The sequence below is a fragment of the Pan paniscus genome, chromosome 16 (assembly GCF_029289425.2).
Source record: "Pan paniscus chromosome 16, NHGRI_mPanPan1-v2.0_pri, whole genome shotgun sequence".
NCBI classification, from domain to species: domain Eukaryota; kingdom Metazoa; phylum Chordata; class Mammalia; order Primates; family Hominidae; genus Pan; species Pan paniscus.
The window spans coordinates 79,383,540-79,408,211 of record NC_073265.2 but is presented as its reverse complement, the minus strand read 5'-3'; the positions used below and the strand labels follow the sequence as shown (position 1 = coordinate 79,408,211).

At 44.0% G+C, this 24,672-nt stretch overlaps 1 protein-coding gene across 2 annotated transcripts in view; it reads left to right on the top strand.

The window, feature by feature from the left end:
* Positions 1-24,054, top strand: part of AP3S2 (adaptor related protein complex 3 subunit sigma 2) — a 57,631-nt gene extending 33,577 nt beyond the window's left edge. For both annotated transcript variants that reach the window (XM_057299937.2, XM_008973892.5), the window contains 2 exons: positions 19,890-19,997; positions 21,965-24,054. In XM_057299937.2, the coding sequence (XP_057155920.1) occupies positions 19,890-19,997; positions 21,965-22,093 (237 nt within the window). In that variant the 3' untranslated portion in view covers positions 22,094-24,054. The remainder of the gene's footprint in view (positions 1-19,889; positions 19,998-21,964) is intronic.
* The last annotated feature ends 618 nt before the right edge of the window (positions 24,055-24,672 follow it).

The window sequence follows — 24,672 nt, the reverse complement described above, 5'->3', positions numbered from 1 at the left end:
ATTTACAAATTAGACTTTATCCTAGGTATGTGTGTATAGGAAAAAATAACGCATCCACTGGGGGTCTTAGGACATATTCTAGGCAGGTAAGGGGGGACTACTGTACTTTCTGTATGTTATCTTCAATTCTTAGTGTTGGCTGTAGAATATTTTTTTCAGAGACCAAAATCTTATTCCCTCAGGGTAACATAAAGACAGAGATCGGCTGGTCATGATGGCTCATGCCTGTAATCCCAGCACTTTGGGATGGCCAAGGCGGACAGATCACGAGGTCAGGAGATCGAGACCAACCTGGCTAACACGGTGAAACCCTGTCTCTACTAAAAAATACAAAAAATTAGCTGGGCATGGTGGCAGGTGCCTGTAGTCCTAGCTACTCTGGAGGCTGAGGCAGGAGAATGGCATGAACCCTGGAGGCGGAGCTTGCAGTGAGCCGAGATCGCGCCACTGCACTCCAGCCTGGGCGACAGAGCGAGACTCCATCTCAGAAAAAAAAAAAAAAAAAAAAAGATCAGCAATAATGATTTCTTAAATTTCTAAAATCCCTGTAATTTGTTTAGAAAAAAAAAGAAAGAAGGGCTGGGCGCGGTGGCTCGAGCCTGTAATCTTAGCACTTTGGGAGGTCAAGGCGGGTGGCTCACCTGAGGTCAGGAGTTCGAGACCAGCCTGGCCAATGTGGTGAAACTCCGTCTCTACTAAAAATACAAAAATTACCCAGGCGTGGTGGCGTGCACCTTTAATCCCAGCTACACGGGAGACGTGAGGCAGGAGAATTGCTTGAACCTGGGAAGTGTAGGTTGCAGTGAGCCGAGGTCGCGCCACTGCACACCAGCCTGGGCGACAGAGCAGGACTCCATCTCAAAAAAAAAAAAAAAGAAAGAAAAGGAAGGAAGGAAGGAAAGGAAGGAAGGAAAGGAAGGAAAGAAGGAAGGAAGGAAATGAAGGAAGAAAAAGAAAGAAAGAAAAAAGGAAAGAAAGAAAGAAAAGAAAAAGGAAGGAAGGAGGGAAAAAGAAAGAAAGAAGGAAAGAAAGAAAGAGAAAGGAAAGAAGGAGAGAGGGAAGGAAGGAAGAAAGGAAGGAAGGAAGGACACTTGGGCTGGTTGTGGAGGCTCACGACGATAATCCCCAGCACTTTGGGAGGCTGAGGCGAGAGGATCACTTGAGCCCAGGAGTTTGAGAACAGCCTGAGCAATAAGTGAGACCCCATCTCTTTAAGTAAAAAAGAAAAAAAAAAAGAAAAAAACAAAAGCAAGGATTGTTCCAGACTATACTTAATATCTGCTGCCAGATACACACTCGCTTCCCTTACTTGAACTTTGGATTGCCTCAGTGCACAATCTCATTGATTACCTGCTGCTTCAAGTTTGGTGTGTTAGTCATTCCTTATTACTGGTTAGTAGAATAACAGTGTACACAAAACAGCACAATTTGACCTTTAGAGATATTCATTTGATATGCAGCCGTTTTCAGTAAAACCTAGTGTTTGTCAAGGTTGTAGTCAGTAAACAAAGCTTATTACCCATGGTATTACTTGGATATGTTGCAGATAAAACAAATTGTATTTTGCTTTGGTTGCTGATTTATAGGCACCCTGAAAGGCTGGAATTGAGATTCAATTTTACTGTTCTTGCTATTATTCCTTATATTGCAGAAGAGGATTGGCCTACTCTAAGATAAGAAGCAGAGTTTCTTTCTTTCTTTCTTTCTTTTTTTGAGATGGAGTTTCGCTCTTGTTGCCCAGGTTGGAGTGCAATGACGTGATCTCGGCTCACTGCAACCTCCACCTCCTGGGTTCAAGCAATTCTCCTGCATCAGCCTCCTGCCTAGCTGGGATTATAGGCGTGCGCCACCACACCCGGCTAGTTTTGTATTTTTTTTTAGTAGAGATGGAGTTTCTCTATGTTGATCAGGCTGGTCTCAAACTCCCAACCTCAGGTGATCCGCCTGTCTCAGCCTCCCAAAGTGCTGGGATTGCAGGTGTGAGCCACCACACCCAGCAAAGCAGAATCTCTTGATTCCTAACTAAGAACCCTTTTCCTGGCTTGATTTTTGTATCAATCAAGGTAGGCTAGGTAATGCATTACTCCAAAATCCCAATGGCTTATGAGAGCAAGGTTTATTTTTTCACTCGTGCTATGTGGCCATTGTGGTGTCTCTGCTGACTGTAGTTCCTCTGAGGTCCAGGCTGATGGAAATCTCCTCAACATATGCTTCTACCTGGGCATGTGTGTGTTCCAGCTCTTGAAGTGACACATCCTCGTACACTCACATTTCAGTGATCAAAATCAGTCACATGCTCCCACCCAAGGGATGGGGAAATGATCCTATTATGTGCCCAAGAGGGAGGAGAACCTGAACTTGTTGAATATTACCAATGATGACCATGGTTTTTTCATGGATTTTCTTAGAGGAAAAGTTGGTGTTTGATTTTTATTATCACTTTGTAGAAGGGAAGCTAGAAATTTTAGTAACAGAAAAATAGAAGAGTGCTCTAATAAGAAGGAAACATGGTTGAATCTTAGGAAAGGTATCCCACATAGCAGCTTTTCAGTTTCTCTGATTATTGGGCATTTATATCTTCTATACTTCCCAAATGAATTTAAGATGACTTAAAATAAAATTTCTTAACAGAATAAATGGTTTTTATATGTGGGAGGCGAGTGCCTCCCTCCTTAGAGGCTTTCTGCAAATCATTTGTCTTTACCTTGGCTCTCTGACCTTGATGAAGTACTGATGTCTGAGAGTGTTTTTGTCTTTTCTCTGATTACCAAACAACAATCATTTATTAAGCATTCATTAGGAAAAAGACACTGCGCTAAATATAGAGATACAAAGATATAAAACTCAAATTTTCTACCTGTAAGAAGCTCATAAGCTAGGCACGGTGGCTCACACCTGTAATCCCAGCACTTTGGGAGGCTGAGGTGGATGGATCACTTGAGGTCAGGAGTTCAAGACCAGCCTGACCAACATGTTGAAACCCTGTCTCTCCTCCACCGTGCCCAGCCCCAGCCCAGTTTTTACTTTTGATAAAGCTTTCTCTAAACTTCGGTATTGTAGTTCTCCAAACTGTTTGTCTTCTTGCTCATGCTCTCATGTTTTTAATTCTAATTGTTTCTAGTAGATTGTAAACGCCTTTGGAATAGTGTCAGTATGTAATACTTTGTTGGTTATCCAAACAATACAGGACAGTCAGAGTTGATTAGTTGATGTGAAATAGATATGTGTCCCAATTTTGTGGGTTTCTTTTTCTTTTCTTTTTTTTTTTTTTTTAGACAGAGTCTTACTCTGTTGCCCAGGCTGGAGTGCAGTGGCATGATCTTGGCTCACTGTAACCTCTGCCTCCCGGGTTTAAGCAATTCTCATGCCTCAGCCTCCTAAGTAGCTGGGACTACAGGTGCACACCACCACGCCCAGTGAATTTTTTTTTTTTTTTTTTTTTTTTTTTTTTTTGAGATGGAGTCTCACTCTGTCATCCAGGCTGGAGTGCAGTGGTGTGATCTTGGCTCACTGCAATCTCTGCCTCCTGGATCAAGCAATTCTCCTGCCTCAGCCTTCCGAGTAGCTGGGATTACAGGTGCGCACCACCATGCCTGGCTAATTTTTTGTATTTTTTTAGTAGAGACGGGGTTGCACCATCTTGGCCAGGCTAGTCTTGAACTTCTGACCTCATGCTCTGTCCACCTCGGCCTCCCAAAGTGCTGGGATTACAGGCGTGAGCCACCACGCCCAGCCCTAATTTTTGTATTTTTTAGTAGAGACAGGGTTTCGCCATGTTGGCCAACCTGGTCTCAAATTCCTGACCTCGAGTGATCCATCCTCCTCAGCCTCCCAAAGTGCTAGGATTACAGGCGTGAGCCACTGCACCCAGCCAAGGCCCATTTTTAAAAACCAAATTCTAATTAGACCTTGCCTTTGAAGGTTATGACTTGTGCATACTGGCTAGTTTCGGGGTGGGCTCACTTTTCACTTTGCCTTTGCTCCCTTGGGAGATAACCTCTGGGTGCACTCAGGAGGAACTAGGAACCCTGTGTTCCTCGAGTGGGATTCTGCATGAATTGCCTTTGTGGGCTTCTGACTCTACCAGATTCTAACTGTGTAATTTATGCAACCCTCTTAAAGACCTCTTTGTGCCTCAGTTTTCTTCAGTTGTAAAACAGGGATGATATCACATTTCATTGATTCTTTAGACTCACTTTTTGGGTACCATTTATAATTTTAACATCTCAAATCAAAATTTTTCTTATAATCAATGGTATGTCATTTTTCTTTTTTAGTAGCACATAAAATAGTATGTTTTACAATCAGTGAAGTCTTAGATTTGATATAATACAGTAATATCCACCACTCAATTATTTGAGGATCGGAATTAGTGAATAATTGCTTAGTTCAATAAATGGTGAATTTGTCTTTATTTTTACTTTTTTCCTACTAGTCTCTCTGCCTCCTATATTGTGCCTTAAGACTATCCTTTACACACCTTCCTAATGATATATTTAAAAATGTATTTTTTACTAACTCCCTTGCTGATGTATACCCCCAGCTGCAGTGATTCTTAAGGAGAAGGACATGCCTCACTCCCCTCCACCACCTTCCTCAAAACCTTATGATAGTTCAATGACACTGAGTGATTGAGGGAAGTGTGTTATTTAAGTGAATTTTCATGATTTTTTTTTTTAAGCTGGGGACCACTGCCAAAAGGGTGAAGCTGCAGCCCCTTCTTATGTACAAAGACCTCCATGAGCATGCCCAGCCTGCCTGTCTAGCCTCACCTCTTGCTTTGAACTTTACACTCCAGTGATACTGAACTATTTTTGTAACTTGTGTTTAGGGATGTTACAGCTTTGGAAGTCTTTGAGCCAGCATGTAAAGGGTGAGCAGGTGGACTGGGGCACAGGGCTGTTCCATGGGCAGTGATTTAGAAGGAGCAGGAACTGTGGGGATGGAGATGGTCTCCTTAGAAACAGTTTTATGGGATCTAGGCGTGGCATTTGGACTTTTTTTCTTTTTTTGTTTTATGGCCAAATTGTGCTTCACTTATCTGCCTGCCTATGTGGTTGCCTTAGGCAGAGTGATAGAATCCCAGGGTAGAGGGCAGGGACTTACTCTGTGTTGCTCCAGAAGACACAGGTAGGATCGGGGGTGGAAATTATTTGATGCTTGTTGTAGCTCAGTACAGTTAAAAACTCTCTGACAGTTGTTGCTGCTCAACAGCCCACTGAGCAGCTTGGAAACAGTAGTGAGCTCTCTTCATGGAGGCGAAGGATCTGTCACCAGAGTGAAGGATCTATACTGTTGCAGGAGCCAAAGAACAGAATCCTGCACTGGGAAAGAGGTTGGTCAAGATGACTTTGATTATAACTACCAAATTAACCAACATCCGAGTACTTACTAAGAACTAGGCACGTAATAGATAGCTAAGTGCTTTATATACAGTGTCTCATTTATTTCCTACATCATCTTTTTTAATCTTTAGAATAAGCCTGGCAGCTAAGAACTCTGGTTCTCCCCATTTTACAGATGAAGAAACTGAGGTTTATTGGTAGGAAGCCTCAGTTTCTCTAAGGTCACACAGCTGGTAAGTGATAGAGCCACATTCAGATCCTGGACTCTGATTATGGACCCGCTCCCTCTACACTCTGCAATGCTGTCTGTAGTATTCCCGCCTGCTTTGACATCCTAAATGTGGGGAAATGTGTTTGTGTCATGTTTTCTTAGCAGATAAGCAACCAAGGAAGGATGAAATTCAAAAGGACAAGGTCTGGATCTTTTTCTGTACTTAGCACTGTGCTTGGCATTTGGGATCAGCAGTGCAAACAGGTAGTAGCCAAAGGAGGATGAAACACTGGGTTAGAAAGAAAAAGTCCTGCTAGAACATTAAAAAAAAAAAAAGGATTTCACGGAGAACCCTGACTCATAATAGGAACTGGTTTTTTTAAAAAAGGAAGTAATAATATGTAGTGAGTATACTTTACTGCAGTCAACTATATATATTCAAAGAGCATAAAATATGAAGCCAGTGAGTGAGTGATCCTTTTATTAATTAAAAAAGAAGTTGAGTTGGGCGCGGTGGCTCATGCCTGTAATCCCAGCACTTTGGGAGGCCGAGTTGGGCAGATCACAAGGTCAGGAGTTCAAGATCAGCCCGGCCAACATAGTGAAACCCTATCTCTACTAAAAATAGAAAAATTAGCCAGGCGTGGTGGCACATGCCTGTAATCCTAGTTACTCAGGAGGCTGAGGCAGGAGAATTGCTTGAATGCAGGAGGCGGAGGTTGCAGTGAGCTGAGATCGCACCACTGCACTCCAGCCTGGGGGACAGAGCAAGACTCTGTCTCAAAAAAAAAAAAGAAGATGAATTAGTAGAGCATGAAGAATAATGAATGAGTTGCTAGGTAATTTGCCATTCCCTCTGCCTGGATGCCTTTTCCTCCAATTGCCAGTTAGTTTTAAGGCCACCCTTCTCTGAAATAACATAGCACTTTGTACTTGGGTCATGGTATTTATCACAGACTTCCTTTTATTATAGTTAATTCTGTACATGTTTAATCTTTCTTACTTGATTCTAAACTCTTTAAGGACAGGGTCCACATCTTATCTTCATTTCCTTCTTCCAGCTCTTAACAATCTGTGATGTTAAGCATATTTGAAAATAGACATTGTTAGAGATTATGTTCTTTTAGTGAAAAATCGGCCAGGTGCTGTAATCCCAGCACTCTGGGAGGTTGAAACAGAAGGATTGCTTGAGCCCAGGAGTTTGAGATCAGCCTGGGTAACATGGTGAAACCCTGTCTCTACAAAAAATACAAAAATTAGCTGGGTGTGGTGATGCAAGTCTGTGGTCCCAGCTACTCTGGAGGCTGAGGTGGGATCACTTGAGCCTGGGAGGCCATGGCTGCAGTGAGCCATGATCACGCCTCTGCTCTGCAGCTTGAGTGATAGTGACAGAGCAAGACCCTGTCTCAAAAAAAGAAAAGAAAAAAATCAGTGAATGCCTTGACCTAACACACTGCCTTTTATGTGGTAGGTACAGTGGGCTCACTGAAACATTTAACTTGTTCAACTCTATCCATTTGTCCAAAAACAAAAAGGAAATGAAAAATTCTAAATACAGTACGAATATGCCCTCAATTCTACTTAATTAGTATGTGTCTGGAATGAGTGTGACATGGAAGATTTGAATCTGCTCTTCTTTGCCTCTGCTCTCATGTGCCGGTGCTCATGTGTATCGTAGAGTGCTTAGAATGATTCTAATGCTTAAAACAAATTTTCAATCTCTGTGGCCCCTAAACCAGCCAGCCGTTTCATCTGATGGGTAAGACAAGGCTCCACTGGATTCATTCATTGCCCACTGAAACAATGTATGATCCTGTGAGTGAAAGAGAGAAAGAAATCAATGGCTAGGGATTGAATGTCTTGTGGAATTTTATGACAAGAAGACATCTAGGGAAAACCATGGAAATGTCCAGTCTGAAGATCAAACAGTTCATAAAAGTGATTCAGAAGACACTAAGAGCAGGTGAAAGGGAAAAACAGAACTTTACAAAGCAAAGTTGCTTTCTTGGCTTGCTTTCTTCAGAGCTGCTTAGGACCAGACAGCTCTATGTGCCTGAGAGTTCCTGAAGGAATCTTAGCATTAAAATACAATTTACCATGAAATACTATGCAGCCATAAAAAAAAGGATGAGTTCATGTCCTTTGCAGGGACATGGATAAAGCTGGAAACCACCATTCTCAGCAAACTAACACAAGAACAGAAAACCAAACACGACATGTGTTCACTCATTAATGGCAGTTGAACAATGAGAACACATGGGCACAGGGAGGGGACCATCACACAACAGCACCTCTTGGGGGTAGGGGGCTAGGAGAAGGGTAGCATTAGGAGAAATACCTAATGTAGATGACCAGTTGATGGGGGCAACAAACCACCATGGCACGTGTATAGCTATGGAAAAACCTGCATGTTCTGCACATGTACCCCAGAACTTAAAGTATAATATATTTTTTTAAAAAGTACAATTCATAGGCTGGGCGCAGTGGCTCATGCCTGTAATCCCAGCACTTTGGGAGGCCAAGGTAGGCAGATCACTAGGTCAGGAGCTCGAGACCATCCTGGCTAACATAGTGAAACCCCCGTCTCTACTAAAAATACAAAAAATTAGCCGGGCGTGGTGGTGGGCGCCTGTAGTTCCAGCTACCCAGGAATCTGAGGCAAGAGAATCACTTGGACCTGGGAGGTGGAGGTTGCAGTAAGCCTAGATCGTGCCACTGCACTCCAGCCTGAGCGACAGAGTGAGACTCCATCTAAAGAAAAAAAAATACAATTCATTACTTAGATATTAACAATGAGCTGCAAAAAAAGCACTCCCCCCCAAAAAAGCCCAATTACTTTTAGAATATTCTTTTTTAGAAGTCATGGGAGTGTGTAATACGCTTTTAAAGGTTTCTGTTAAAATGATTTAATGGTGATTTAATGTCTCTTTCATGCATATTGTTTTGTCTCCCTAGCTAGAAGTCAACTTTTCAATGAAGTCAAGTATGCCTGGTACTTGTTAATGTGTTCCATGTTGTTCACTGTAGTTACACCTACATAGACATCCAGCCAACAGTCATTGAGTCTAATTACCATATGTTCATTTTTAGGTAAAAGAGATGCAAGGGAATGAGGATAGTCAGTCCTTTGCTTGTCTTAAAACACTGATAAAACATTGGACTTTGGAATGAAAGTACGAGTAAGAGAGAAAAAGGCATATGTACCAGGTCCTCAATACTACTCATAAAGATATCTTCTTCCTCTTTTCATTTCTTTCTAAAATGTATAATATGGGAACTAGAATCTGACTCTGGGCCAAGATGACTCTCAGATGATTTTCTCTTCCCATCAGTGCTGAGTCACCTCAGAGCGTCGTTACCCTTTGGCTCATTAATAGCCACCATGCCCCCAAGTATAGACAAGAAAATGATGCATTTCCCATCTCTCAACAATCTCTTCCCTACTTATTTTCTGAAGCCCTTTCCTAGGAATTAATGAAACCAGCTATGCCACGAAGGAGTAGAAAAAGCTATCAGCCTGGGAGGCCAAGGCAGGCGGATCACAAGGTCAGGAGATCGAGACCATCTTGGCTAACACGGTGAAACCCTGTCTCTACTAAACATACAAAAAATTAGCCGGGCGTGGTGGCGGGTGCCTGTAGTCCCAGCTACTCCGGAGGTTGAGGCAGGAGAATGGCATGAACCTGGGAGGCGGAGCCTGCAGTGAGCCAAGATCACGCCACTGCACTCCAGCCTGGGCGACAGAGCGAGACTCTGTATCAAAAAAAAAGAAAAAGCTATCAGCACTCAGCTTTTTATATAGTAGACTAGATGTCTTGTCAGTGATTAACAATTCTTTTTCAAAACTTGAGTGTTGCAGTATTGGCATCCTCATGTTTTAATACAAGCACTGTGACCATGCTCTTTTATATTTGATTAGTGTTTTTGTCTTCTGTGTATAACACAGTTATTTTGAGAAAGACTCCACAGTAGGAATGTGAGCCTCTGTCTTTTGTAGCACAACAGGCATTTGCCCTACAGTGCAAGGGACCTGGAGAGGGATTGATCTAGATTAGAGGTTTCTATGGATTCGATTAAGCTTGGGATGTGGCATGCATTAACGTGCTGCTAGTGTCTCAAAAGATTTTACTTATCCTCTCTGCCTGTGAAATTTTCGGTTAGATGGAATCCTGCCATCCCAATACAGAACTGCATTTTATTATAGAAACAGTATTGTTCATATTAGGTGTAGTGGCAGGGGTGCTCTCTGGTACCACATTTTGGGTAGCTTTATGGATTTAAGTCTGCTTTCATGAGCTGCTAGCCTTGAAAATCTTACTTATTACCTTTATAGAAAAATGCATTGTAAATTTAAATACTTAAACTTTTGGAACATGACCAATTTAAGGTTTGGAGACTGTGTTTTTACTAGAGTAAAAGGTAATTTAAATACCTTGCTTATGCCTTCTTGTTTATTATCTTCAGGTACCAGATCAGTCTGTTTTTAAGTGATCTCTGTTGACATGGGATTAGATTCAGAACTTTCTTTGATTTCAGTCAGAAACAACCAGGGATGGAACCCTTGAAGAGCATGGAATCCTCTGTCCTTCCAGAGGGTTGTTGCAACTGACTTGTCCCCACCCCTAGTAGTTCTAGAGCTAGGTTCCTGAGGCACATCTGTATCCTTGAAGAAACACTTTTATTTTTCTTCTTAGATTCAATTCTGATATGAAACTAGCAGACTCATTTTAATCTACTTTTTTTTTTTTTTTTTTTTTTTGTAACAGGGTCTCGCCCTGTCTCCCAGGCTGGAGTGCAATGGTGCAATCACTGAAGTCTTGACTTCCAGGCTCAAGTGATCCTCTTACCTCAGCCTACCGAGTAGCTGGAACTACAGGCTTGTGCCACTATGCCCAGCTAGTTTTTAAACTTTTTTTTTTAAGAGAGACAGAGGTCTCACTATGTTGCCCAGGCTGGTCTTGAACTCCTGGGCTCAAGCAATCCTCCTTCCTAGGCCTCCCAAAATGCTGGGATTACAGGCATGAGCTGCTATGCCTGTAATCTACTTTTGTCTGCAGAGGTTAACTTTGTGTTGCAGACAGTAAGTAGGTCCAGTTATAGAAGCAAGTACCTTCAAGGGATGGAGGATGAGGTGATAGCATCCTAGAAAAGAAAAAATGAGGCCAGGCGAGGTGGCTCACACCTGTAATCCCAGCACTTTGGGAGGCTGAGGTGGGCGGATCACCTGAGATCAGGAGTTTGAGACCAGCCTGGCCAACATGGTGAGACCCCATTTCTACCAAAAAATACAAAAATTAGCCAGGTGTGCTGGGCGCGGTTGCTCACACCTGTAATCCCAGCACTTTGGGAGGCCGAGGCGGGTGGATCACAAGGTCAGGAGATCGAGACCATCCTGGCTAACACGGTGAAACCCTGTCTCTACTAAAAATACAAAAAATTAGCTGGGTGTATGGTGGCACACGCCTGTAGTCCCAGCTACTCGGGAGGCTGAGGCAGGAGAATTGCTTGAACCCGGGAGGCGGATGTTGCAGTGAGCCGAGATCGCACCACTGCACTCCAGCCTGGGCCACAGAGCGAGACTCGGTCTCAAAAAAAAAAGAAAAAAAATTAGCCGGGTGTGGTGGCATGTGGCCTGTAGTCCCAGCTACTGGGGAGGTTAAGGCTGTAGGATCGCTTGAATCTGGGAGGTGGAGGTTGCAATGAGCCGAGATCGTGCCACTGTATTCCATCCTGGGCGACAGAGTGAGACCATGTCTCAAGAAAAAAATAAATAAAGAGACACAGATGTCCAGAGGTGTTGGGGGAGAGTGGAGAGACTCGATAACAGGTTAGATTGTCTTTAGAGGAATTGACATTTTGACTACAGTACTCATTCCTACTCTTGACTATTTTCAGGGGTTCCAAGAGAAAAATTTAAATAGGACAGAGCTAAAAACACCGACTTTCACTCACTAAAATGTTGTCATAAATTTATGTATCTTGATCTTGGAAAACATCAGTATCTATGCCTCATTTTACCTTTTAAGATTTCAGATTTATCACCCGAAGCATTTTCTCTATTGCCTTCCCCTTATATCAAGATACCCTGTTGGTTTATTGGGGTTATCCTAATCTTTATGTCAGATGAAACTCATCCTGGTTGTAATTATTTTTAGGTTGAATTACCATTGGATTTGCCAAGTACTGAAAAATCAGTAACACTTTTGTTTAAACTCTGTTAATAAACACTTCTGAATGAATTTTGCTAGTGTCATTATTTCCCATGCTTGCTGAGTAGAAAGTTGAATTATTATTACTTCATAATTCATATTTGTTCAATGCACACTGTGTGAAGCTTAGTTTAGGCCCGTCGAAGACTTAGCCTCTTTCTTTCTGTTCCTGTGGTTTTGAATACCATTTACATGACTCACGTCTCAGATTTTCTTTCCCTACCAGCCTCCCTGTGTTGGTTTGTGACTTTATCTGTCAGTGTTCTCTCAGGTATTTACCTAGATTTCTGCAGGCATCCTCAAGGTCAGCCCATCAGCCAACTTCTGTTGTTTAACAGAACCCTTCTTTGTGCCCTGACTGTATCTCCAGTTCTTTAGGTACATGAGTTCAGTGTTGATTCTTGACTGCTTGCTCCCGCACCCATGCTTGGCAGCCTCCAACTTTCTTAAGTCCCATCTATCTCCAATCAGAGAAATGTTAGCCATCTTTCATGGTCAACTTCATATTCAGTGGACAAGGTCTGAACTGACTAGCAGGACTAACACGGGCAGCTGTTCGCTCATCCGTTGCTCACTTACACTTGAGTCATTTTGCTTACCAAAGGTCAGTTGTGATGTTTCCAGATCTCTTTATGCCAGTAAACTGGTACTGTAATTATGTAATTTGATTAAATAATATACAGATTAAATTATGAGGGAGAAAAGAAAATTATTCTGGCTGTGCATGGTGGCTCATGCCTGTAATCCTAGCACTTTGGGAGACCGGGGTAGGCAGATTGCCTGAGCTCAGGAGTTCAAGACCAGCCTGAGCAACATGGTAAAACCTTGTCTCTACTAAAAATACAAAAAATAAGCTGGGCGTGGTGGCGGGCCCCTGTAGTCCCAGCTACTCAGGAGGCTGAGGCAAGAGAATCGCTTGAACCTGGGAGACAGAGGCTGCAGTGAGCCGAGATCGTGCCACTGCACTCCAGCTGGGCAACAGTGAGAATGTTTCCAAAAAAAAAAAAAAGAAAAGAAAATTACTCTGTGAAAAGTAAGAGGAATGTTTTGGAAGGACAAGTACTTTAAAAAGGAAATGAAGCTGAATTAGGTTTGGGCAAGATAACTATGGAAGAGTAGAGGTGGAGGGATCTTAAAAATCTAGGATTCTGTACTTACTGTTTCACAGCAGTTTGAGTTCTAACTTTAAGAAACTGGAAATTGTAGATGATGCATTCTGGGTGAGTTTTTTGCAATAATGGCAAAAAACTCTAATCAGCAGAAGAGATCCTTCTAGGTTGGGCACATTGGCTCACACCTGTAATCCCAATACTTTGGAAGGCTGAGGCGGGAGGATCCCTTGAGCTCAGGAGTTCAAGACCAGCCTGAGCAATATAGCAAGACCTCATCTCTACTTAAAAATTAAAAAAAAAAAGAAAAAAAGCTGGGCATGGTGGCACGTGCCTATAGGCCCAGCTACTCAGGAGACTGAGGCAGGAGGATTGCTGGAGCCCAGGAGTTCAAGGCTGCAGTGAGCTATTATCATGGCACTGCACTCCAGCCTGGGTGACAGAGCAAGACCCTGTCTCTAAAAAAAGAAAGAAAGAAAGAAGGAAGGAAGGAAAGAAGGAAGGAAGGAAAGAAAAAGAAAAGGAAAGAAAGAAAGAGAGAAAGAAAGAAAGAAAGAGGGTTTTTTGGCCCTAGCCAAAAGTTCAGTGGCTCTCAAAGTTTTGTTGTTTATAACAATGATGGTAGGCTTGAACATTCACGGGAAAAGTCACAGTAAAAGTCAGATTAACCATATCTTTATTACTTTAGTTTTAAATGCTATCCATGGACTCTCAGTTACTGAGGGTGAGGAAATCAGTGTTCGTATTCTACCTCCCTCCTTTTTCCCCTCTTCTCTTCCTAGTTTTTGCTAGCTGGAGTTTTATACATCATCAAAGCATATAGTATTGACGATCTGTTGTTACCCTAATCCTATTTTAGTCTTAGACCTACAGTTAAGTAGTTTTCAGTGCTCACCGCAAGTTTTTGCCGTAGTTTTTGTTTTTGTTTTTGTTTTTGTTTTTGAGACGGAGTTTCACTCTTGTTGCCCAGGCTGGAGTGCAGTGGCACGATCTTGGCTCACTGTAACCTCCTCCTCCTGGGTTCAGGCGATTCTCCTGCCACAGCCTCCCAAGTAGCTGGAATTACAGGCACATGCCACTTCTGCCCAGCTAACTTTTGTTTGTTTGTTTTTTTCTGAGGTAGAGTCTCGTTCCATCACCCAGGCTGGAGTACAATGGTGCGATCTCAGCTCACTGCAGCCTCCACCTCCCCGGTTCAAGCAATTCTGCCTCAGCCTCCTGAGTAGCTGGGATTACAGGTACATGCCACCACACCTGGCTAATTTTTGTATTTTTAGTAGAGATGGGGTTTCACCATGTTGGCCAGGCTGGTCTTGAACTTCTGACCTCAAATGATCTACCCACCTTGGCCTCCCAAAGTGCTGGGATTACAGGCATGAGCCACCAGGCCTGGCCCTGCCATAGTTTTTCCAGTCACCTGTCAGTTGGCACAAGTGCTTCCTTTTGTAGATTCCTTAAGAAATACTTGGCTGGGTGTAGTGGCTCATGCTTGTAATCCCAGCACTTTGGGAGGCCAAGGCGGACGGATCACCTGAGGTTGGGAGTTTGAGACCAGCCTGACCAACATGGAGAAACCCCATCTCTACGAAAAATACAAAATTAGTCAGGCGTGGTGGCACATGCCTGTAATCCCAGCTACTCAGGAGGCTGAAGCAAGAGAATCACTTGAACCGGGGAGGCAGAGGTTGTGGTGAGCGGAGATCGCGCCATTGCACTCCAGTCTGGATAACAAGAGTGAAACTCTGTCTCAAAAAAAAAGAAAAAAAGAAATACCTGGGAACAATGGTCCCCATTCTGTTACCCTTGCTGGACAGTTGACTGGGTATAAAGTCCTTGAGTCTTCTGGGCACAGTGGCTCACGCCTGTAATCCCAGCACTTTGGGAGGCCAAGGTGGGCGGATCACAAGGTCAAGAGATGCAGACCATCCTGGCCAACATGGTAAAACCCCGTCTCTACTAAAAACACAAAAATTAGCTGGGCATGGTGGCGCATGCCTATAGTCCCAGCTGCTTGGGAGGCTGAGGCAGGAGAATCGCTTGAACCCAGGATGTGGAGGTTGCACTGAGCCGAGATTGCGCCACTGCACTCCAGCCTGGCAACAGAGCGAGACTCCATCTCAAAAATAAAAATAAATAAAGTCCTTGAGTCACACTTTCTGTCCTTGAGAATTTTGTAGGTGTTGTTCCATTTTCTGTTAGCATTAAATATTAATGTGGAAATTTTCATTATTTTGTTTCTCTTTTAAGTGATTTGATCTTTTTGCCTGGTTGCAGGAACCCAGGAACCTTACCTAAAGGTGTATCTTGGTACTGCCTATTCTGAATTTGTTTCCCCTGGGATACAGTGTGACCTTTCAGTGTGTAGACCCCAATCGTCTTATAGTTCAGAAACATCTTAGATTCTATCTTTATGAACGTATCTTTACATATTTTTCCCATACATGTTAAAGTTTTCTTTTATGCAAATATTACATCTCCTTTGCTGTCTTTTGTAACTGTTTCTTCTCTATTTCTTTTAGCCCTTTTTGGTTTCATTTATTTTTTTTCCATTTCTCTCCTTTTGTTCCTAGTGTGTTTTTAGCAGTTTCTTCTCCCTTTGCTTCTTCCAGTTTCACCTTCATTTCTGTAACAGTATTTTTCCTTTCACTTCTTTCCTCAGTTCTGCCAGTATGCAGCTTGTCTTCTCTTCTCGTCTCCCTAAAGTTCTTGTATTTCCGCTTTGAGCTCTCGTTTCATAGAGACAACTATTTTATCAAGGTTTCTTTTTTTCGTTGTGTAAAATATTTTATTACCATTGTATCTAGTCCATGGAGGCCCTTTTCCAGTCTGTGGTCTTAGTCTGCCATTTGGTTTTCCTATTTCTTTCCTAATTTTTTCTCGTTGTATATTTATATAGATCCTGTTTAGATTTTTTGTATACTTATCTTTAAATAGGCAAGTTTTTCAGGGACCAGCTGTTTTGCAGGATGTTTGTTGGAGGAGCTACCAAAACTCTGTGCTGGGCTAGCTACAGTTGTTCCCTTGATTTAGGGTTCTGGGTGAGTCCGTTTACCCTTAGTCTCTAGCCAGCCAATCGAGATAGGCAAGGCGTCTCTTAGCATCTCCACAATGCAAAGGATGTCTTCTCTACTACCACAGAGACCACCTCTGTGAGGCAAATGTAGCTTGCGTGATTTCTCATTTAGCCTCAACTTCAGGTCCAAGGAAGTTCCTGCCTTCCAAAAACAAGGAATTAATTTGGTACTGGAGTGTGTCCTTTACCCATAGGAAGTACATATTTTTGCAGATCTTTCTGAGATCACCAGCTTCCCTGTCCTCTCCCTGTAGCATCCTTTCTTCTTTTCCTTCTGTGAAGCAAAGGAGTCCCTGCCTGAGCTCCCTGCTTTTGACAGCTTTTTCACCTGTTTGGGGGTTTGGAATTTTGGATATCCTGTAGTTATAACAAAAATGGAGTTTGCATTTTTATTTCTTCTTTTTGCATTTGGAACATATTTTGAACAGCATTTGAAAATGCTGACTTTATGATGCAGTGTTAAATAAGAAGTTTTAACTGACTTTTTCTGTTAACCAGCCACTAGTCTCCACGACATCATGTGTTAGGCCTTTTACTATACCTTCTCCAGAAAGCCCCCACCACCAAACTGTTGTCTATCTTCGAAGTCCCTAAAGCCCAAGGAATATGCTACTTAGATATATGGAAAGCCTTTCATTCATTTAGCATGCCTACTCTGAGCGTTGTTCTAGGCCTTGGAGATAAAGCATGGAAGAATTAATACAAGATCTTGACACACCAAAGACAAGTCTTAAATGATTTCATGTGGACTAGGGGTCAGGGATGAATAGAGTGGAAGACACAGTTTGGGATTCTGAGGAAGTATGATATAAAGGGTAGAACATGAGCTCTGGAATCAACACCATTCTGCTACTAATATACATGACGTTGGGATCATTTTATTGCCTTTTCCTCATATATAAAATGTATCAATTTCTTCATATATAAAGTGAAGGCAGGCCAGGTGTGGTGGCTCACGCCTGTAATCTCAGCACTTTGGGAGGCCAAGGCAGGGGGATCATCTGAGGTCAGGAGTTCCAGACCAGCCTGGCCAACATGAGGAAACCCCGACTCTACTAAAAATATAAAAATTAGCTGGGCATGGTGGCGGGTGCCTGTAATCCCAGCTACTCAGGAGGCTGAGTTGGGAGAATCGCTTGAACCCAGGAGGCGGAGGTTGCAGTGAGCCAAGTTCACACCACTGTACTCCAGCCTGGGTGACAGAGCGAGACTCGGCCTCAAATAATAACAGTAATAATAATAATAAAGTGAAGGTTATATTACCTACCTTAGATGAATGTTGTAAAATTAAGGTAAGTTACATAAAGTACTTGGTTCATAATAGATACTCAACAAGTACTACTTTCTACCCACACAGGGATTGGCTAAATAAAAGGAATAAATACTGAAAGTGCAGGTATAGAGGACTATTTCTCTCCTTTTTTGTTAAATTGTGGTAAAATATGTAACATGAAGTTTCCTGTCTTCACCATTTTTAAGCTTACAGTTCTGTGGCATTAAGTATATCCACACTGTTGTGCAGTCGCCACCACCATCCATCTCCAGAGCTCTTCATCTTGCAAAACAGCACCTCTGTACACATTAAACAACAGCCACCACTGCCCTCTTCCCCCTGCCTCATGGCAGCCCCCATTCCAGTTTCTGTCTCTGAATTTGACTACTCTGGGTACCTCACAGGAGTGGAATCACACAGTCCTCATCCTTTTGTGTGTAGGTTGTTTCACTTACAGTATCTTCAAGGTTCATCTGTGTTACATTGTGTCTCAGAATTCCCTTCCCTTTTACAGCATCTCAATTCAGATGAAAAAAAAAAAAAGAATTCTTTTCCTTTTTAAGGCTGAATAATATTCTGTTGTATTTCTATGGCACATTTTGTTGATCCAGTTGTCTGTTCATGGACACTTGGGCTGCTTCCACCTTTTGGCTGTTGTGAATAATACTGCTATCAACATGGGTGTACACATTCTCTTCAAGTCTTTACTTTCAGTTCTTTTGAGTGTATACCCAAAAGTGGAATTGCTGGGCCATATGGTAATTCTGTTTTTAATCTTTTTGAGGAACCACCATACTGTTTTCAGAGGCCTATTTCTTGATGGGGAAGTATAAATAGTGGAATTCTCCCAGGGAATAATTTTAAAACCAGTCTTGTTTAACATTTTGTAAATTATCTAAATAAGAGACTTTTACCATTAAATCTTCATTTGCATATAGCTGATGAATAATTCATATTGTATAAAATGTAAGAACACCTTGTGAGAGTGTGTGTGTGTGTGTGTCTAGACAGAACAGTGGTTAATAAAGCTCAATGTGGGCACACACGCAAGGGAATACATTTGATTTATTATACTCTGTCCTCAAGATCAGAAGTTCCCTGCACTTACTGAGGGCAAAATACAGGGAGCCAATGCCAGAGAACTTCAGATGTCAGAAGTGCACAGTGCCCAGATATGCAGACACATCTTTCTTCTTGACTCTGCATTGCTGACAGAGTAAACTGGTGGTTGACTCTAGACTCTGGACCAGTGGTTCTCAGCTGGGGTGAATTTGCCCCCTGGAACACATATGATAATTCTGGAGACATTTTTGATTGTCAAGCTGGAGGAGTAGAGACCAGGGATGCTAGAGAACAGGCCACAGTGACAGGACAGCCCCACAGCAGAGGATTATCTGGCCCCAGATGTCACTAGTACCCAGGCTGAGAAGCCCTGCGCCAGACCCAAATTACCTTCTCAGCCTTGTCTTAGCCTCTCTCCTGCATAAAGAAAGTTGCCATCCCAGCCAGACCCAGGAGCTCCCCATACCTGCCCATACACCAGCTGAATTGCTCCTTCCAACATCTTCTACCTGAAATTCTTTCCCCTACCTCTGTAATGTCAGAGCCCAGCTTCCATCCTCCCACTGTCTCTGTGAAGCTCTCTGATCTCTCTAGCCACTGTACCCTTTCTTCTCTGACTTCCCCAGGACTATCCCAGTCATTTGGCACTTAGTTAACAATAGAAGGTTGTACTTGCTGTCTTCCCAACTTGACCGAAAGCACCTTGAGGGCCATTTGATGTGATTTGGTTTGAAATATGGAGTACCATTCCTTATGAACCACAGTGGGCATCTCTGCTTTGACCCACCCAGGGCTTTCTGTGACAGCTTTCCTACCACGAAGGGGTACAGTAGTTGAGTCACCTCCATCCCATCACAGCAGTTAGGTACACTGAGATTCAGCTTTGTTTAGATGACTGCTAGCTAGATGGAACCTACGCCCAAATGTGAGCCTTATGCTTAGAAAGGTGTTTATGCTGAATCTGCTTTCTAATCTAAGCAGTGAGAAATGAGGTGAGGAGAGGTGCAAAGGAATTGGGATCTATCTTGCTCTGATCACGTCCCTTCAGTGGAGCACAGGCTGAAGGATCTGCCTCATAGAAGGTGGAAGACATTCATTTCAGTTGCTTGGACAGGGATTATTCTGTCATAGCTGGACCTACTTAATGACAGTCAGTGTTGATGATGGTAATACTAACAATGAAAGCCACCATTACTTACTTAGAACCCAGTGTGTCCTGGGCACCAGGCTAGGTGCTTTACACACATTTATCTCATTCAGTCCTCACTGCAATCCTGGAAGGAAGCTGAAGCACTTTAAAGGTAATTTGCCCAGGGCCACCCAGCGAGCAAGTAGCAGAGCCAGAATTTAAACAAGAGCTGTCAGACTTTGAAGCCTGTGCTCATAGCTACCACCTCGCTGCTGAGGGGAGAGATTTGTGTTGCCATGTGCCAAGACCTGGGAGAGACCCCTCGTTGTGTCACTGGGCAAGGGGGTTTGAGTGTCTGAGTTGTGAGTCAGGACAGGTCATATCTGACCACTCTGCTGCTGCAGGAAAAGGAAACCTCGTGGGTTACACTCTGACCACCACAGAGTATTCTGACTCCGGATTTTTGCTTCCCCTTTAGGTGCACTACATCCTCCAGGAGGTGGTGATGGGTGGGATGGTGTTGGAAACAAACATGAATGAAATCGTGGCTCAGATTGAAGCTCAAAACAGGCTGGAGAAATCTGAGGTGAGTAAGCAGCTGTGCTCTAGCCCTGGCTGGGTAGAGAAAAGCTGGGCAGAGGCAGGAGTGTGTACATGTGTTGGTTTGTGTTGCTGTGAAACCTCGGGAAATGATACTCATCTTCTTTCTTCCTTGAGTCCATTGAAACTCATGGATTTGAAGGTCAGCCAGCCCTGAAAATTAAACAGGTAACAAGTTTGAAATCTCAGATTTTCAGGGTGGAAGAGCAAATAGAAAAGCCAGATGGCAGAGGAAGGCAAACAGCTTCTGGCTTGGGGGTTATGGCCCATGTTTGTGGTTTGTAATTCGTCCTTTGAAAGCCACTCGTTCCCTGGAGGGACCCAGAACCCTCTTCCCTAGTCCAGTGTGGTTTCCTAGTTTGTGTGCTCTAAGAGTCTGATCTCCCAGCAGCCATTTCTCGTGGTGTCTTTCAGACCTCAGAGTTGCCAATTTCCTTATTTCCAGTTAGCTTTATAAAAAACTACAGTAGAGTTTGGGCTAGGCTTGAAAATAACATACCCCAGTCCACCCCCACATGGTGCTGGGCTTGATAGAGATGTTCACATAAATTCTGTCCTATCCCTCTGAGGTCTCGCCGTCCCCTTCCTCAGCCTTACCAGAGCACAGAGGTTACAGACGTATACTTTCACATGCAGAAATAGCAGAAGAAATTACCTCTTTAATTATCTGAGTGTCTTAAAGAGCTTCTTTGCCTTGTATACAGAACTTGATCTTGCGAAACCAGGAATTCTTCTTTCTGTGAGGACTGGCAGTCCTGCGGAAGAAGCTTTTCCAGACCACAGCTATTGTGGCAGCTATAGTTCTTTTAGAAATGTAGGCTGGGAAGATTCCAGGAATAGTAAGTGAGTCAGAGGCAAGGGGGTTGGAAATGAGAAGAAATGGAGACTTGCTGGGTGAGGGCAGAATCAGAGTTGGTATCCGGAAAGAAGGCAATAGGGGAAAAATGATTGTGAGAGAGTTTTCATCCACTTTTGCCGTTCTCTCCACATGGGGGTGAGCCTGCCAGGTGGGGGTTCACTGTAGATGTGCATACTGTGCGTTTTGTCACCAGCCCTTCTTTATCTGTGATACCCCCCACCTTCTCCCAGCTTGTTGCCACATGACACTTCCAAAGCCAGCTCTTTTCATCTCACATTATTAGTTGGCAAGCAGTTGCCCTAGAGCTGTGACTGTCCTTTTCCTTTTAAGAACTTCCCTGTGACTTTGCACGTTTCAATAAGAGTCTTTAGTCTCTTGAGGAAAGGGTTTTGTTTTGTTTTGTAACCAGAAAAGTGCCCCTGACAAATCACCTTAGATTATTTCGGCATTTATTGGGTACGCACCATGTGCCAGGCACTGGGAGATGCTGGGGCTTTGAAACTGTATAGGCCACACACCGCCTCTGAGGAGCTGGTAGTCTAGTAGGACTGCAGGCTTTGGATCCCTGTGCCAAACCCCATCTAACCTCAAGATTGTTTTGTTGGCTACTTTTGAGGAATAAGGGGGGAAAGTTAAAACTTCAGTTGTGTGTGCTCAGTTTGGAATTTTTCTAGGCATCCCTCACCTGTTATTTTGTTTGTTTGTTTGTTTGAGACAGAGTCTCACTCTGTTGCCCAGGTTGGAGTGCAGTGGCGTGATCTCAGCTCACCGCAACCTCCGCCTCCCGGGTTCAAGCGATTTTCCTGCCTCAGCCTCCCTAGTAGCTGGGACTACAGGGGCCCGCCACCACTCCTGGCCAATTTTTGTATTTTTGGTAGAGATGGGGTTTCACCATGTTGGCCAGGCCGATCTTGAACTCCTGACCTCAGGTGATCCACCCACCTCGGCCTCCCAAAGTGCTGGGATTACAGGCGTGAGCCACCGCACCCATCCTGCTTGTTTGTTTTTGTTTTTGCTTTTTTTTTTTTTTTTTTTTAGCATTAAGCAGATAACAGTGAGAATTTGTCTCATACTCGCCTCTCATTTCTTCTCAGGGTGGCCTTTCAGCAGCCCCTGCGCGGGCTGTGTCTGCTGTGAAAAACATCAACCTGCCAGAGATTCCTCGGAACATCAACATTGGCGATCTCAACATCAAAGTTCCCAACCTGTCCCAGTTTGTCTGAGGGTCAAGTATTGGGCTGAAATAGAGTCCTTAAGACAAGCAAAGACAAGCAAGGCAAGCACGTCTGGAAACAACCCATTTTGAGCCTTAGAAGAGTCAAGCCTCAGGACCCGGAACCTTTGTGTCTGGGGAAGACTGTTTGGCATGGAATAGGGAAGGGATTCCTATTGACACTGCTCGGGTGCACCCAGTTCTCACATGTGCAGTCATGCCGTTCTCTGATGCATACGGCCACTGCAGATGTGAGGGGCCCTGCCTTCCTCAGCAGGGAGTCAGCATGCCCAAGTCATTCGCACCTTTACCTCTCACATGGATGCTCCAAGGGTTAGGGACTGCATTGAGCAGGCCCACCTGCTTCCCAGAACCTCCTCACTAGGGCTGAGCACCTTCTCTGACTAGAGTCTTCATCCTTAGCACCACAGACTTCTGAGGTCCTGTGCCCTTTACTTGCTGGTGAGGTGTCATAGGTAGAAAAGGGCTGGCCCTTCAGATCTGGGGGTGTGGTGAGTGGCAAGTAAGGGCAGAATTTTAGGAGAACCAGAGTCACCCGCTGGCTCTACTGAGATTGTTACACCCAGAATCCTTTTGTGTTTTTTTGTGGTTTTTTTTTTTTTGAGTTGGAGTCTTGCTCTGTCACCCAGTCTGGAGTGCAGTGGTGTAATCTCGGCTCACTGCAACCTCTGCTTCCCGGGTTCAAGCATTTCTCCTGTCTCAGCCTCCCCAGTAGCTGGGATTACAGGCATCCACCACCATGCCCAGCTAATTGTTGTATGTTTAGTAGAGACAGGGTTTCACCATGTTGGCCAGGCTGGGCTCGAACTCCTGGACCTCAAGTGATCCACCCGCCTTGGCCTCCCAAAGTGCTGGCATTACAGGTGTGAGCCACCGTGCCCGGCCACCAGAATCCTTTGGTATAGCCAAGCCTTTTGGTTACCGCCTCATGAAGAATATGCTTCCCGCACTGTCCTAGTCCCAGTTGTATTCTCACAGGTGTTATGTGCAGGACACAATCCAAATCATAAACCTGGCTCATGCCCAATACATTTCTGCTAATAGGGAGAGGGACCCACCACACACCCACACATGCCAGAGGTCCCTCCTCACAGAGGAGAGGGCCTGTGTCTGTAGAAAGTTAAAGCTGACAACATGTGAAACATCCCAGAATTATGACTCTTCCCAAGTTTAAAATACATTCTCCTCATGAGAGCAGAAGGTTTGTTGCTGTGTTGTGAATGATGAGCTGCCTCCATAGGGAACCCACTGCCACCTGGGCCAGCTTCTGGAGCATGAGAACCTGAGCCAGGGTCACCCTTGTGGGGCCTGGACATGACGCACGCTGGCTGCGACTAGGAGCAGGGCTGCCTCTTCTCCCTCCCCAAGCTCTGCTTGTGGGCACGCTCCGTTCCCTCAGGTGCCATTCTCCCAGAGCTTAGGCACCCATAAATGTTCTTTCTGTGGTGGAGTAGGGCCTCCTGCTTCCATACTGTCGCATGGGCTAGATCTCAGGTGTGGTGTTGAGCCACCTTAAGATGAGGGCTGCTTCGCGGTAAAGTTTCCAGCCTGGGCCCCTCTTGGGCCTTCTGGCTGGGGACCCTCAGCCTCCTGATGCTGTTGCAGGGCAGGTCTGAGAGGGTGCCCAGCAGCACCCGGTGTCAGGGCCACCTTGTTTTCCATTTTTGAACAGCGCTCCCTGTGGTTTGTGCCCACTGCTCCATACAGCCTCTGATCCTCACTCTTGAAAGCTCCATGATAAGCACAGAGATGGGCAGTGTGGGTCAGAAGGTGGGCCACTTCCTGTGGAAGAGGGAAGTGTAGGTGAATAGATGTCAAAACCCCTGATGTCATTCTTTTGAGGGGTTGGAGTTTCTTTTTTCTGGCAGACATTCAGTACATTCACATTTCTCTCACATTTGCTGAATGTGAGATCAGAATAAAGGAGATCGGTGTTTATTTCGTACCTTCTGTAAGTTGGCATGAGCAAGATCATTCAACAGTCCTTACAACAGGCATTCTTATCCCCATTTTGCAGATGACGAAAATAGACCCAGCTCCAGTAACCTTCCCTTAGATTACACAGGGCTGAGATCTGAGACTGCTCACTTGACTTCACTGTCCTTTTCTTTCCTCGCTGCTGAAGATGGCTTCTCCCAATGTTATCATCTTTTTTATAGATAAGGAAACTGAGCCTCAGAGAGTCTGACTTCTCACAAACCGTGGTCTAAATAGGCTTGATTTTCTAAGGTGGCCAGTGATCATGTCATAGAGTATATGAGCCAAAGAGTCGTCTGTGTCCCTCCATTTAACTGATGTTGAAGCCAAAGCCCAAGGTGGTAAATGTTATGTTGAGGGTCACAAATCCAGAGCCACATCCCTCTTCTTGAGTTCGTTTGTTACGTGGTTTAATGCATTACTGCAGGACAGCCCTTATGCTAGATTTCCTGGGATAGCCTAGATTTTGAATGTTTTGCCTGCCAGAAACCAATGGTTTTAAAAAATCATTGAGTGGTCCTACAGATTCAAAGCGGGCATCCAAACATCCCTCACACGGCCTCTTACAATGACATAAAACTGAAGCCCACT